This window comes from Rhodamnia argentea, chromosome 2 (genome assembly GCF_020921035.1).
Source record: "Rhodamnia argentea isolate NSW1041297 chromosome 2, ASM2092103v1, whole genome shotgun sequence".
NCBI classification, from domain to species: Eukaryota; Viridiplantae; Streptophyta; class Magnoliopsida; order Myrtales; family Myrtaceae; genus Rhodamnia; species Rhodamnia argentea.
Window position 1 is genome coordinate 33787809 of NC_063151.1, and position 14158 is coordinate 33801966.

At 40.4% G+C, this 14158-nt stretch overlaps 2 protein-coding genes across 2 annotated transcripts; both read right to left on the reverse strand.

The window, feature by feature from the left end:
* Positions 1-295: 295 nt before the first annotated feature.
* Positions 296-3019, reverse strand: LOC115737595 (GDSL esterase/lipase At1g71691-like). Its single transcript, XM_030669789.1, has 5 exons — positions 2654-3019; positions 2077-2198; positions 1362-1601; positions 841-1090; positions 296-718 (listed from the first exon to the last, which is right to left on the reverse strand). Exons 1-5 carry the CDS (start codon positions 2928-2930, stop codon positions 498-500), a joined length of 1110 nt encoding a protein of 369 aa, XP_030525649.1. The 5' UTR covers positions 2931-3019; the 3' UTR covers positions 296-497.
* A 5132-nt stretch (positions 3020-8151) lies between these two features.
* LOC115737602 (agamous-like MADS-box protein AGL12) lies at positions 8152-11673 on the reverse strand. Its single transcript, XM_030669802.2, has 7 exons — positions 11232-11673; positions 10858-10945; positions 9977-10038; positions 8863-8962; positions 8704-8745; positions 8579-8620; positions 8152-8469 (listed from the first exon to the last, which is right to left on the reverse strand). Exons 1-7 carry the CDS (start codon positions 11411-11413, stop codon positions 8365-8367), a joined length of 621 nt encoding a protein of 206 aa, XP_030525662.1. The 5' UTR covers positions 11414-11673; the 3' UTR covers positions 8152-8364.
* Between the last annotated feature and the right edge of the window lie 2485 nt (positions 11674-14158).

A 14158-nucleotide genomic window follows, 5' to 3' on the forward strand; every position in this document is an offset into this window, starting at 1 on the left:
TGAAGCTTGTATGGAACATTGGCTAGAAGCTATCGCACTAGTTATCAAGCATCATTAAATTCTAAGTTGGCAGAGAAGATATTGTTAATCTGAAAACCAAACTTCAGAAAGTTGAACCTGATCTTTTGCTTCTATTTTGGTTCACCTTACTTCATTTTGCAAGTTCTTCAAAGAATCAATTCAAGCTTATTAAATTTGGATCTTTTGTCTCGGTAATTCGCATCTAATACTTCAACAAGTATCTTAAGACACTGGTTATAGAAACCAAGTATGTGAATCATGGAAAGAGAGAGCCTAGAACATGATTAAAAGTTCGAGTTAAATCCAACATTCTCCAACCACAATGGATTCAGTCACAAGCACTGTCAAAACCTAGTCACCCCCCACAACTATTCTCTTCACACGCACTCCGAAACTTCAAATCTGCAGCTAAAATCTAAACAGAAAACATGAAGAAAAGAAAGTGGCATCTGTTTCTTTTTTCTCTGAGGTCAATTTCAGAGATTGGCAAGCTGTTCGATGTTAATAGGATAGACGACGCTACGATCGCCATTAAAAGCCTTCCTCCCCATAATCACATTCACTGCTTCGGTTGGGTGAAAAGCATCCCAAAACACATACTGCTCTCGGTTCATACATGGCGTTTGGAATGGAAGACATGTGATCTGTCCACTGTTCCTCCCGATGCCGCAGCACCCACGATTCACAACGCTAAATCCTACAGAAAAAGTTAGGAATAAGAATCTACAATGAGGAAATCTCACCGAGTCATATTCCAAAGTGACTTATACTGCCAGATATGCAAAACTTAGTACATAGCAGAAGATTTAGCACCCGTACCATAAGATCTGCCATTAGTGAGGATATCTTGGAACATGTGAGCGACATCGATGTAGATGAATCTGGCGCCGGGCAAGTTGGAGTTGAGGTTGTTGATCATCATCTTTGCATTGGCATTGAAGGGTTGAACAAGTCTGTTCACTTCTTCTGAACAGATTCCAGCTGCATTTTGCGCCAATATGCTAGGAATGCACCCCATCTGTCCAAGGCCAGCAATCACAAACTTTCTGGCTCCAAGGTTGTACAGAGTCTGCGGTTATGCGGCGTATTCAGAAACGAGATTTTGGTACAAACCTTATAAAGTTTGATGCTGCTAAAGTATTACTGTGGTGCAAATTTAGGACTGTCCAGCATATTGTTTTTCCTCCGTCTTTTTGCTAGCAAGGGGTCTTGGAATTTGCTAAAAAAAAAGACTAGGCTCCAATACAACGTAATTAGTTGAACAGGTTTAATTGAAGCAACTTATCTTGAATTTTGCGACGCTGATGACTGACTAAATTCTAGAGGGAAGAAAATCTTACAGTGAGCTGGCGAGTGTACTGCTGGACCAAGAGATCTGCAAACTGTTGGCCATTGTATTGATTTTTGGTGTCATAATTGGGCATGAGATAGTTGTTCAAGTAGTCATTGCTGCCCATTCCCACAAAGAACAAGCACCGAGAGAGAGCCCGAGCCACGTCATCCGCTCCCAGATTATCCGTGATCTGATCGAGCGTGCTCTGGAAGTTGGTTATTTGCTGATTGAAGGGTATGCGACCCACCTGACAACAATGATGGGAAGCACATTCAATTCCTTTTTAATTTGTTAAGTTTCCCAGCTTCTTCATGTGCGAATCGGACTTTCATAGACTAATTACATCCTTAAGATGAAGCATATAAGATTTACATGGAAACCATCGCATGCAAATACTGTCAGTGTAGGTGCATTTCACACAGACCAACTTCTTTTCAAGAACTTCTACATGGCATGCTTATCTGCAACAACTATCTATGGTGAGACTACAGTATGCCAGATTTTATACAATCATCAGTGAACCAGTTCTAGAAACATGCAGACCACAGGGGTTGATACAGTGAGTTTGTTTCAGCGTGAGAGGAATTGAAGAGAATAAATGAGAAATCACGAGATAAAAACGCGCTTAATGCAGCTCAAAGCAGATGAATCCACACACGATTCGTGCAAAATTGCAACAAAAACTAGGGTGTCGAATGAAGATCGATCAAAGAAGCGCTCACAAAGTTCCTGCCGGTGATGTCGAGGATCCCAGCAGCGGCAGAAGCGTAGTTGACCCCATGAAGCAGCTGCTGCCCAGAAGCTTCCGAGTATGCCGGGATCAGGGGAAGCCCCAGGAGCTCAGCTGCATGCATGCAAGTAGCAAAAGAAAATATGAAACCACATTATTTTGGACTAGATACACGACACCTGAAAATGAAGGTTGATACTGAATACACTGACCTAATCCTATGCCTTCCCACAAATATTTGCAAGTTATATATTAGCTAAGTAACATCCTGCCTGAAAAACATATATTGCAATTACTACCACAATATTCTCAAATTGATTGATTGGGTCCATCTAATTGCCTTTTTATTTTTTTCTTGTTCTTCCACCAGTTACAGTGGACCATGTAGCTCTAATCCATCGTTGTCGATAGATTTGGTGGGATTCCACTAAGTTGACCACATCCTGTCCCTTTCTAAAAGAAGGCGCATGCACTAAACTAGCAATCGTTTTGCATAAGACCACGATAACAGGACATGTCGGCATGTCACGTCATATAAACAGTGAAGGGGGAGGGCGAGGGCGAGGGACCTATCTCGTCGACCATGGTGTAGCCGTTGGAGAAGCGGCCGGTGGGGCCGCCGTTGAAGTCGATGCCGTAGGGGAAGTAGTTGGCCTTGGCGAAGGACGGGAGGTTGTTGTTGTTGCCGTTGTCGATGAGGGAGTCCCCGAACACGAACATGGCCGGCACCAGCTCCGGCCTCCTCACCCTCTGGCCCGCCGCTAAACTGACCGCCACCGCCGCCGTCGCCACCGTGACGAACAGCACCCTCCACGACCATGCAGATCTCGCAGCGGTCGCCATCATTGAATGAGCGGCGTCTGTCTGTGCGCGCGCCTGTGTGGGGGTGAGTGTGAGAGAGAATGATGTTGCAGTGAAGTAGAGATGGAAGAGGGAGGAAGGAGGGGTTAAAAACGAAAGGGTGAGTGAAGGCGGTGGTTAGATAGACATAAATGCGTTCATCTGTTCCCTCCCCGCCACAGTAATTACCTTACCTCCCCACTGCTTTAGCCACTCTCTCTCTCTCTCTCTCTCTCTGGTGTTGAGAATTCAAAGCTGAAAAGAGAAGAAGACAATGGAGGGTTACAGTGGCTATCCATATCCATGTGTGCATTGAGTGATGTTCGGTTCGTGCAATATGGTTCAGGGCTCCTAGAGTAGTTTTCCACGAATTACTGAGTCTTATTAGCACTAGTTACCTCTGGATCTGATCATTCCTACTTCCTAGTCTTCAAAGGATACTCTCTCTTTTGAGCTCTGAGTTATCGAAACCCGGTTTCGAGATCCTGTAAAAATAGGGGCTTCGACTTCGACTCCGACTCCGACTCGAGCTTTAAAATGGTAAGCGAAACTAGTAACATGTCCGTGTACTCGAGTTATGCAAGTCCAAATATACGTGTAAGCTTTTGGATTAGATGGATCTTGATACGAGTCAATTTGATCTTACATGTGCTCGCTTAAGTTTTATGAGCCCCGTGCATGGAAGATATTTTCACGTCGGGGGAAATTATCCAAGAAATCTTAAAGTTATTGTGCGGCGGTCTAGTTAGTCCTAAACCATTTAGTTTGTGAAAATTTAGTTTTAAACCTTTTGGCGATTCCCCAAGGTAATCTTTCCGATCAATTATCCAAAAGGATTTAGACTAAATTAATATAGTTTGTAAGGTTTAGAACTAAATTGACAAATCGTCAAAAAGATTTAGGATATGATTGACGCAATTGAAAAGTTTATGACTGAATCGGCTGTCGTATAGTAAGTTTAGGACTTTTTGGACAATGATCCCTTTTCACGTCCTGTACAATGAGGGCATTGCATCTGTACATCCAGTTTAATTATCAAGTTGTCTAGTGTATGCTTTCGGGGTTGTAATTCTATCTTTAGGATACGTTTTTCCGCAAGAACAATTACTAATCGACCTATTTAATGATCATTTTTCAGATTCAAGCTGATAAATGATCCGTGCAAGCTTGATATACTTGAACGTCGACTTGATTCTAATATGAACTTAATCATGTATACCAAAATTAAAAGGGAAAAACCACATCCAACCATCCTAAAATCACTTTTTGCAAGAATTAATAAGTACTCAAATCAACTTTGAATGAGGTGCTTGAAGTGCTTGCGCGATTACTCATTATGTTTCTATTAGAATAATTAAATATTAAGCAACGCCTTCATTTAAAAATTTAACATTTTAGAACAGTTGGCTATAGTCCCGCAAAATCTCAAATGGCTTCAGAGCTAAGTTCAAAATCTCACACTTTCTCTCATGCTAATAAATCATTATTTCAATAAATATCGAATACTCTGAATAAACATGCAAATGGTTCGAGTTTAGTACTATTAGGATGCACGTATGAGTTATTTTAAAGAAGTCCCACATCGGAGAATTGGTATGGTGTTGAACGGTGAATATATCGTAGTTGGTTCATAACTTATTGAATTAAGCTTTCGAGTGAAGATAAGTCCAACTGGATATATTGATTAGCAACTCGAAAAATTGCGATAAAATCCCAAATGGAGATTATCCAAGTTAAGATTGATTAAAAAGCTTTTATGAGGTGCTCGAAGTGCATGAGAGAAATTCAGAGATTAAACTATTATTCTGTCATCTTTTTTTTTTTTTTAATCAATGAATTTGAATTGGCGAGGATTTGTAGCAGAGGCGTGTACGCAGCTTCCAGAAATCAATCGTGAAGACTAATAATTATTGCCAACACAACATACTCTATGCCTCTATGGTAGGATTTTGCCTGCTAGGCGACACATAGCGTGGGACCAAAAAAAGAATTAAAGTAATTTGCAGGAGAAGTTGCAAAATTAATTACATTATGAACAACCGAATGTGGATCCTTCATCTTTTGATTTGTTAATTCGACAAGGCGTGTCTGCTTTTAACATATTGAGTCCACAAACATTTAAACCCTTGTCGAGATTTTTCGTCGGATATGCCTATGCCTCGAAATTGTCAACCTCGTAAACTGCAAGGTGTTGAAAGTTTCACTCTAAGCTAGACATGGACACGGGTCGTGAATCGCCGGTTCCAGTTTATGAACCGACGGTTCCGGTTCGTGGCCATGCTTAAATTGGAACCAGCCCTTGAAGGGGCGGTCTCGGTTCCGGTTCGGCCTAATTTTGGGCCGTTGAGGGGAAAAGAGCCGTTTCCCCTTTTGTTTTTTTTTTTTTTTTTGTGGTTCGGAATCGTCGGTTCTAGGCCAGGTCTGAATTTTTTTAAAGCGTAACCGGCCCGTGAGGGGCCGGGCCAGTTCCGGTTTGAAACCGGCGGTCCCGATCAAGCGGCCGGTTTCGGTTATTCCATGGGCCGGTTCCTGGCCCAAACCGACCCGTGGCCATGTCTACTCTAAGCTTCAAATGAGTCAACTTAGGATAATGTTACATGAATTTTCATGTATGATTCCATGATAATTGAATCATTTAAAGTTTATTTGTATCATGAATTAGTTTTGTAGTGATGACCTTCTAATTTTTACATTTTCAATGGTGTAAAATTTGGAAGAAATTATATTTTACCAAATGATATTTACGCACTTTCTTGCGGTTGTGATATTGCTGTAACAATTGATCGTTAATGTAGATAATTAAATGCAGGATACATGCCCTTAAAATTATATCTAGATAAAAAAAAAAGCATTAATATTGTACTTGTGCGCGTGAGTTAAAGGAGTTATTTGGATCAAACTTTCACATCACTAGACATAGGCCCTATTTGGTTCAGTATTGGAAATGACCATTGGGCTCTAAAGTCTCTTGGTCAAATACAAATGATGTTTGGCTACTTTTTTAACTCACTTTGGGGAGATGCAAAAGTCATTTAGCCCAAAGTCTAAAGGATTTTGAAGAGCATTTGAGATGCACTTTTGCGAAATGCAACTAATTTTTTTTTTAACTTTATCACCTTCGCCCACCCGTCATCGCCCATTGGCTACCGCCCAACCCCACTCGCCATCGCTCATCGGCCACCGCCGGCCCCCACCGGCTACCGCCAGCTTGCCCCCTGCCTCCGCCGCCGCCCCCCCCACAATCGACGGGCGCCGCCGCCCCTCGCCATTGCCGTTGCTCGCCAGGTGGCCACCGCTCCCCACCACCCCCCACCGCCGCCGATTGCCGCTTTTTTTTTTCTTCCAAAAAGTGAAAATACTTTACAAAGTTCATTTTTCACCATACAACATTTACGGCCCCGTTTGGTTCAATATTAGGGCTCTAAAGTCCCTTGGCCAAATGCAAATGATGTTTAGTTCACTTTTTGGCTCACTTTGGAGAGATGCAATTGTATCTCAAATGTTCTCCAAAAGTCCTTTAACCCAAAGTACCTCTAGAGGTACTTTGGGTTAAAGGACTTTTCCGAAATGCAACTAAATTTTTTATTTTAATTTTGTCAACTTCGCTTGCTGCCACTCGGCCGCCCCCTGCCACCCGTTGTTCTTTGCCTGGCCACCGCCGGCCCCTCCTTCGCCCGGTGACCGCCGCCGCTTGCCGCCGTCGCCACTTTTTTTTCAAAAAGTAAAAATACTTTACAAATTTCATTTTTCACCAAACAACATTTACGTTAAAGTTGCTTTTCAAATGTGTTTTTAAAATACATTTTATCAAACACTACTTGTATTTTGAAAAAGGCCTTTAGTCCAAAGGTATTTGCATTTTCTCAAAGTTTTTTAGCCAAATACTGAGTCAAATAGGCCTCAAAGTTACTTTTCAAATGTATTTTTAAAATATACTTTACTAAACACTACTTGCATTTTAGAAAAGGCCTTTAGCCTAAATGTATTTGCACTTTACGAAAGTTTTTTGACCAAATGCTGAACCAAACAGAGCTATAATAAACGAAGAGTTATATGTTAACAAGAGTTTTAAGACACTTATTGAACGTACTTGATTCAGAACAACGATCTTGCTAACAAAATACGTTTGCATCACTAGCTAAGTAAACCAAATGTATAACTATAAATACCATTTTTAGAAAATTCTTGAAAATTGACTAATACTTTTCAAGAAAGCTACATATTTATCCTTACGGAATTTTAAAATTTCCACGATTGTATCTAAAAACACTTGATAAATGCTCTCTGGATACTCTTCAACATTTCCTTAGAATATATCAATTTGCAAAAGAGTAATATCGTAGGATTGGTTTATTCATAGAATGCCATATCTCCTGATCGCCATGTCAAGCTGATTTCGTGACGACACTAAATTTTTTCTTTGTTTCGGACCTAGTTCGAGACGAAAATGTCGAGAACATTGTTTTCAGACCCCCTCAAAGAGTCAACGAACGTAATTAAATTTGATAGCCTTCGATGCAAACAATTTTCCGAGCGAAAGTTTTATACTCCCGAGGACAGGAATAATTGCTTCGACCTTGAAGTAATTGCACGTGTTGAGGAAGCATTTTGAATTTTTCATCGGGAGCGTTCTGGGGTTGGACCTGTGCATAAATAGGACCGTGAAGGTCTCGCATTTATACTTCCCTCCTACTTTTTGACGGGTATAACATATGGTTGGTCCGAAACCAATTCAAAATTCCAACCCAAGTAAGATGGGTCAATGGAAAATCAAATACTATTACCTAGAAAGACCAAGCAAAAAGCTTAAGTTTATGCGTGCCAGCCAGATAACGAATGGTACGTGGAATTTGACTAATGGAGAGTAGACGCATATTTGCGAAATGAACAACACAAACTTTGATACCATATTAGAAGATCCAATCCAAAAGCATAAAGTTATAGATGAAGGGAGACCGCATGAATATAAAGAACATATAGGACTCATTGTCAAGTAATGTATGACAACAACTTCAACTACATCATCGATTCAACTAGCTAAGGCAGCTACACTCTCGACTTTACCAAACCTGACCAAGAAGGTGGGGAGGGGTTGTGTTTACATATTTTATGAGGATACGACTGCCTTGCTCAAAGCAAATGGCATGCGTGGTTTCATGATTCGGATGCATTCGATCCCCTCTTGCGATGACGTGGAGAACCAATAATCCAGCGAAAGATTCAAAAGTACCAAAGAGCACAAACCCATTAACAATAGTACAACACAAATTGTCCCATACAAGCCAGGTGACAAGAACCCACAAAAAAAGAGTAGCCAATTCAAGGACTCACAACAGCACTTGAACATACTTATTTGCCTAACAACACTTGGGGCAAGGCAACGGTCAAACCCTTCCTTTTACTGCTAAAGTACCCTAGTGCCACTCCACCTAGAGGAGGGCTAAACCAATAGGAGATCTTGAAATAATTCGTTCTGTATAGTTAGTGGGTAAGTATAGTTAGTGGTCATTGGCACAACGTTAGTAATCGCAGTGTTCTCCTCTACCTGCAAAATTAATAAATAAATTAGTATGATTAGTGGGTCGAAAAATTCATGAAATACCCTAGATTTATTAGGTCTTGCAACCTAATCTCTCTTCTTCTTCTTTTAATACCTTTTCCTGAAGATACTGATTTGCAGCTTTCAGTACCCCTTCCTTCAAAAACAAATTTCACATTGAGTCATCATTTCCTCAGCAATAAAAAGAACAATATTCTATGGATATTTTAGAAAGCTAACCTTGTTCCTCAACAGCTGGATCTCTTGAAACATGATATCCATCTGTTTTTTTTTTTTTTAGAGTGAAGAAACGATGAGAAAATCGAATCAGTCTGGTGTGAAGTTCTAAACGACGCCGCATCATGCATGACGAGATCGAGGGAAGACTATTATGTGTACCTTTGTTGAGCGAGTGTGGTAAATCCAAATCTCGAGTTGTTTCTCAAGAACATCTAACTCGTCCAGTGTCATGTTACCAGCTCCTCCTCCAAACATGTACCTATATGAATACACACATGTACCAATTCAGTAACATCGGATGAACTCTATTTTCTCGCCGCACCGAATTCGGTTTGATTAGTTAGGTATGGATGCACACTCCCACAAAGGTTTGAATGCACATTCCCACGTGTTTCTTTTGTTCATAAGTTAATACGCATGTTAGACGGCGCTAGAAAAATCGAATGTGTTGAAGAGGTTGGGTATCTAGTACCAGTGTATTCTAGCAATCGATGGAAGACCTATTTATCTTTCTTTCTTACGAGAAAGAAGTATAGATATGTGGTTTTCTTGAGATCGGGATACTCTAACAGTTCTGGTTGAAAAAACATGTACACATCCTTGCTTCGATTGCAGTTTCAAGGTTTCTACAATGTGATTGACTCTGTCTACCACAATACCCATAAACTAAGCCTGTACAATATTTTCGCCTACAAGAGATTTTGAAAGTGACGGTGGATTATATCAGACTTTAAGAGCATAGTCGACCTTATATTAAACATTCATATTAATCTTTAATTCTGCTGGTTAAATGAAGTGAAAGAAATCGATCATATAGAATCAACACATTCGTGATATGAGCTAGTTTTCATTCTTGGGGAAATAGTCAATTTCTCTCACCAAGAGATTTCTTGAAGATGCAAAGATTACTATGATAGAGATAGAAATGAATTAGATGAATGATTATCATTCTAAGTTCTAGTGGAGATCAGTAGTTCTCTCCCTACGGTTTAATCTTAAAATCCTTTTGTCCTGCGGAAAATGAACGATTCGAAAAACGTTTTCTTAAGAATGATTGTTTTTATTGCTTGAAATAATTAATCGATTTGAAAATGTTTTCATTGCCGATAACAAATTATATCTAAACAATTTCGTGGCAGTGAAAATATTATTTATTTATTTATTTATTCATTTTTGTGAGCAATACAAGAGGTCATTTTAGGGAAAATGTTTTTCAAATCTTGAATTGCACACGGGAAAAACCACTCGTAGAAAACAATGATGATGCAATTACCCGGGACCCTTTCGAAGTACTTCGATCTCTTGCTTCAATATGTTAATCTCTTCTTTGGCGTCCTGAAATTCAATACAAGGGAGAACAAAAGGCAATAAGCAGCCATCACTAGCATGTCAAATTAGACAGCCATCAATGAAAGAGGAGACGTCATTGGAAACCCTAATGTCTAGTTTTCTAAGAAGCTGATAATTTCGTGAATGTTTAGAACAATTATATACGTGGATGGCTTTTGATAACCCTTGCTTAGCATGCAATATGTCAATAGTGATATTCTAGCTGCCACAAGATAAATTGGAAGAGGCATCTTTCGTCGCTAGATTTTGAATTTTCTTTTTTTGGTGGAGAATTAGACAATATTCCTTGTGCACCCCATTTCCAAAAAGATAATGACAGGTTGTTCCCACACGCAATACTCGCTCTATAGTCACGTCGGGCGGGGCGGTAGAGGGAGATTAATGACATAAAAAATGACCCGTCGAGCCTCTAGAAAAGCATTATAATAAATCTCATTCTAGTGGTGAATAAAGCTCGTACAGTTATATGTACTTTTTGAGCAAAATCGAACACATGTCGAAGTGTCGTCTCGTGAACGAAATGAAGCCTTTTTTTTTAGGGGGGGGGTCGGGATGTTTTTGGGGGAAATAAGAAAAATAATGCCAAGCATATCAAGACGTGTCTACCAGATCGATTTATTAGAGTTCTTACCCAAAAAGAAAAACCGTTCTATTAGAGTGACGTGGCAGATCGTGATTGGTTGGGAGCCTAAACAATTGGACCCTATACCACACCATTCTATAGGATCAATTTTAGCAGCTCATCTGGACAGATGTTGATCTTTCTAAATCGCAAAAGAAAGTGCCAGAGGAAAGCATTCGTACCAATGGTTGGCTCGGAGTGGCTTCCTCAGCCTGAGCAGCTTGGCCTTGGGTGGTCTTCATGTACCTCTCGATCAGCCCTTTCATGGTTCTGCAACGAAACCTAAATAAGTTGAGCGGAGCTAGAGGAAGCATGCGCATCCACAAACTTAAAACTTGGGACACATATAGTCCTATGACACGGTATGAAAGCACAGGTTAAAGGTTCGAACGGTCATTTCGAGCGGTTCCTACCGGCACGGCATCCCTTTCGACGCGCCATGAGCTTCTTCTGTTAGCATTCACGAGCAAGACTCGCTTATGCATAGAGGTAACTTTGATCGGCGGAGAGAGAGAGAGAGAGAGAGAGAGAGAGAGAGAGAGAGAGAGAGACGTACCCTTTGGTGGCGAGCTCATAAAGCTTGCCATGGGGGGAGAAGATGAAGAGGCCGATGTCAGCGTCACAGAGAACAGAAAGCTCCTTGGCCTTCTTGAGGAGCCCCGCGCGGCGCTTGCAGAAGGTGACCTGCCGGTGCACCGGGTTCTCAATCCGCTTCATCTGAACCTTCCCGCGAGCCATGTTCGCCAAGAGAGAGAGGGATCTACGTCCGAAAAACCTCTTTCGATTCAGATATCAACAAGCTCGTCTCGACGAGGACGATCGCTGTAATTTCTGCGGTGTGTTTTTTCTGGCTTTTCTTGGGGGTGGCTTTAACGAAAGTACTGGGAGTGCAAACAACCTTCCACTAGTTTGAACTAGCTTCTGGTTGCTGCATGATTTTGTTGTTTCCTTTGTTTCTGGACTCGGGAAACAAAACTGACCTTCATCTTCGCCAGGTTCCTGTCTTATATACCACACCCCATGATTCTCCAACACACACTGTCTCAAACACAAGAATAGATGTTCATCTCTCTCTCTCTCTCTCTCTCTCTCTCTCTCTCTCTCTCTCTCTCTCCACTTTTACACATCACTCAGACACTTTCTCTCTCTCTGTCTCCTTTTCCGAAAAGAGATTTCGTTTTGTTTAACAATTTAAGAGCAAAGAAGTTCTTGCCCTCTCATCTTCTTATGTTGCTGCTCCCATCCTCCCTACAGACACTAACACTTGGAAAGCACAACAGCTCAAAGCCTCCCCCCCAACACTGTGAGCACCAAAAAGCCCTACTTTTCCTTTTGTCAATGGCTTTTGCCGGGGAAAAAAGCAAATGTCATACGAGCGATCTTGAGATGAAATGATTCCCTTTACTAGTAAGATGAATGCGGTGGCTGAATCAATAATTGACCAATTGCAACCAAATGTATTAGGCATTCGATACATGATTTTTATTCATTTGATGATGTGTAAAGCATAAAAGTTTCGTGTTGTTAAACAGAGAATACCGCTCCAATTTTTATTAATTCAAACGATAATCTGAAAAACCTAGTAAAAAAAAAAAAATTAAGTGTGAAGGGGAATATAATCTTTATATGTCTAAATGGATGCTGCTCGAAATTGAAACAAATTGTTAAGACATATGCAGAATAGGAAATTGTGGAATTCCTATGTACTTTGATGTAGATCTAATGAAGAGCACACGAGCCTATTTTTAGGTTTTATCGAAATGACTATGTAAGGTAATCGAATCAAGATATGCACAATCAAAATGAGACATATATGCTACCTTGAAAAATACGGAGAATTGACAAAACTATTATGATTATCTCTAACATATGAAAATATTCTTGAGAAAATCTTAATTAGTTCCAAGATCCTCCCTCAAACTCAAGATGAGTTGATGAAGTCGACTTGAGTTTGGATAATTAAGATCCAAAAAAAAAAAACCTGTTCATACTAACCGAAGGGATCCGATGTGTTGAAGGGAAAACCAGCTCGTCAGAGGGTGGCAAGTTTTTCTAAACGAGCAGCAAAAAAGTCTAAAAAAGACACTGAAGCTGCGGACTTGGTGGAGAAACTAAAGCAACGCAGCCAGTGCTGCTGGGGATGTTGCAAAACACACCCGACGAGTGCTTCTCAGTGAACAAATTAGCCTCTGAGGATGTTAAGGAGTTGTCGAAAAAGAAAAATAACATGAAATCCGAGATAATAGTCCACAGTTCCTCGTATAACGGTCAATTTAATCGTAAATATTTTTTTTGCTATACAATCCTAAATATTTCAATTATGATAATTTAGTCTTAAACCCTTTAATTATTTGTCAATTTAGTCATTTTAGTCAATTTTTTACCGGAAATTACTGATGTGGACATTGATCACCCTATATGGCGTGATTGGCGCTAATGCGGATAATTTTTTTTTTTAAATTTCTAAGTTTTTAAATTTTTTTCTTTTCTATTTTTTTTCCTTCTTTTCATTTTTCCCCTATGGCCGACGGGTGAGCGCCGTCCTCGTTTGGGCGATTGTCACCCTCGCCAAATCTAGGGAGGGCGAGGGTCGTGACGCCTTCGTCATACTTAGGTGAGGGTGACATTTACCTACTGTCGGCAAGTGTGGCCCTCGCCTATGGCCGGCAACGGAAAAAGGAAAAGAAAGAGAAAAGAAAAGGACTAAATTTTTTAAAAAATATATAAAATTAAAAGAAAAAATTGCAAAAAACGTCCACGTCCACATTGGTAGCGCTCACGACAGTGATTTCCAGCTGAAATTATCAGAAGATTTAACATTAAATTGGCAAGTCTTTAGCTTAAGTTAGGACAAAATATTGTCCCACATCATGCATGTGGTCTCTCTCCGTCAGTTTATCACGACCTCCATAGCAATTGCGAAGTCCGATGGGAACGCCAGCCGACACGGCCTCAATGGACTCCATCCTTGTTGGAATCGCAATCTTGCCCATCCCGTACGAATTCTATTCCTCCAGGAAGCCTGGACGTTGTTTGTTTTGCATAATGAGCAGCTACATGGAATGTTTGCCCCAATTCGGTTTTCTCTCTAGGCGAAAAGCCTTCTTCAATCGGACGATCATTGCATCTAGCCGTCGTTTTACAATCCATCGAGGGCGTTTTGAGACAATCGCCAAAGAGTCTACACATCCCAAGTTTCCGTTGGCAAGATGGTTGTCCCCAAAGTTGTTGGGTCTCACATTTTCATCGGGGATAAGTGTATTGAAAGTCCAAAAACTCATCAAAAAGTGCAATCAAATCCTAACACTATCAAATTGGTAAAATTGAGTTCTTCTATTAATTGTACTTTTTTGAAAATTTTAGGACTCGATTGCACTTTCGTGATAAGTTTTAGGATTTGATTACACCTTTTGAAAGTTTTATGACTCCAATGCACTTTTTTGACAAGTTTTATTAGGACTTGATTACACTCTTTAAAAGTTT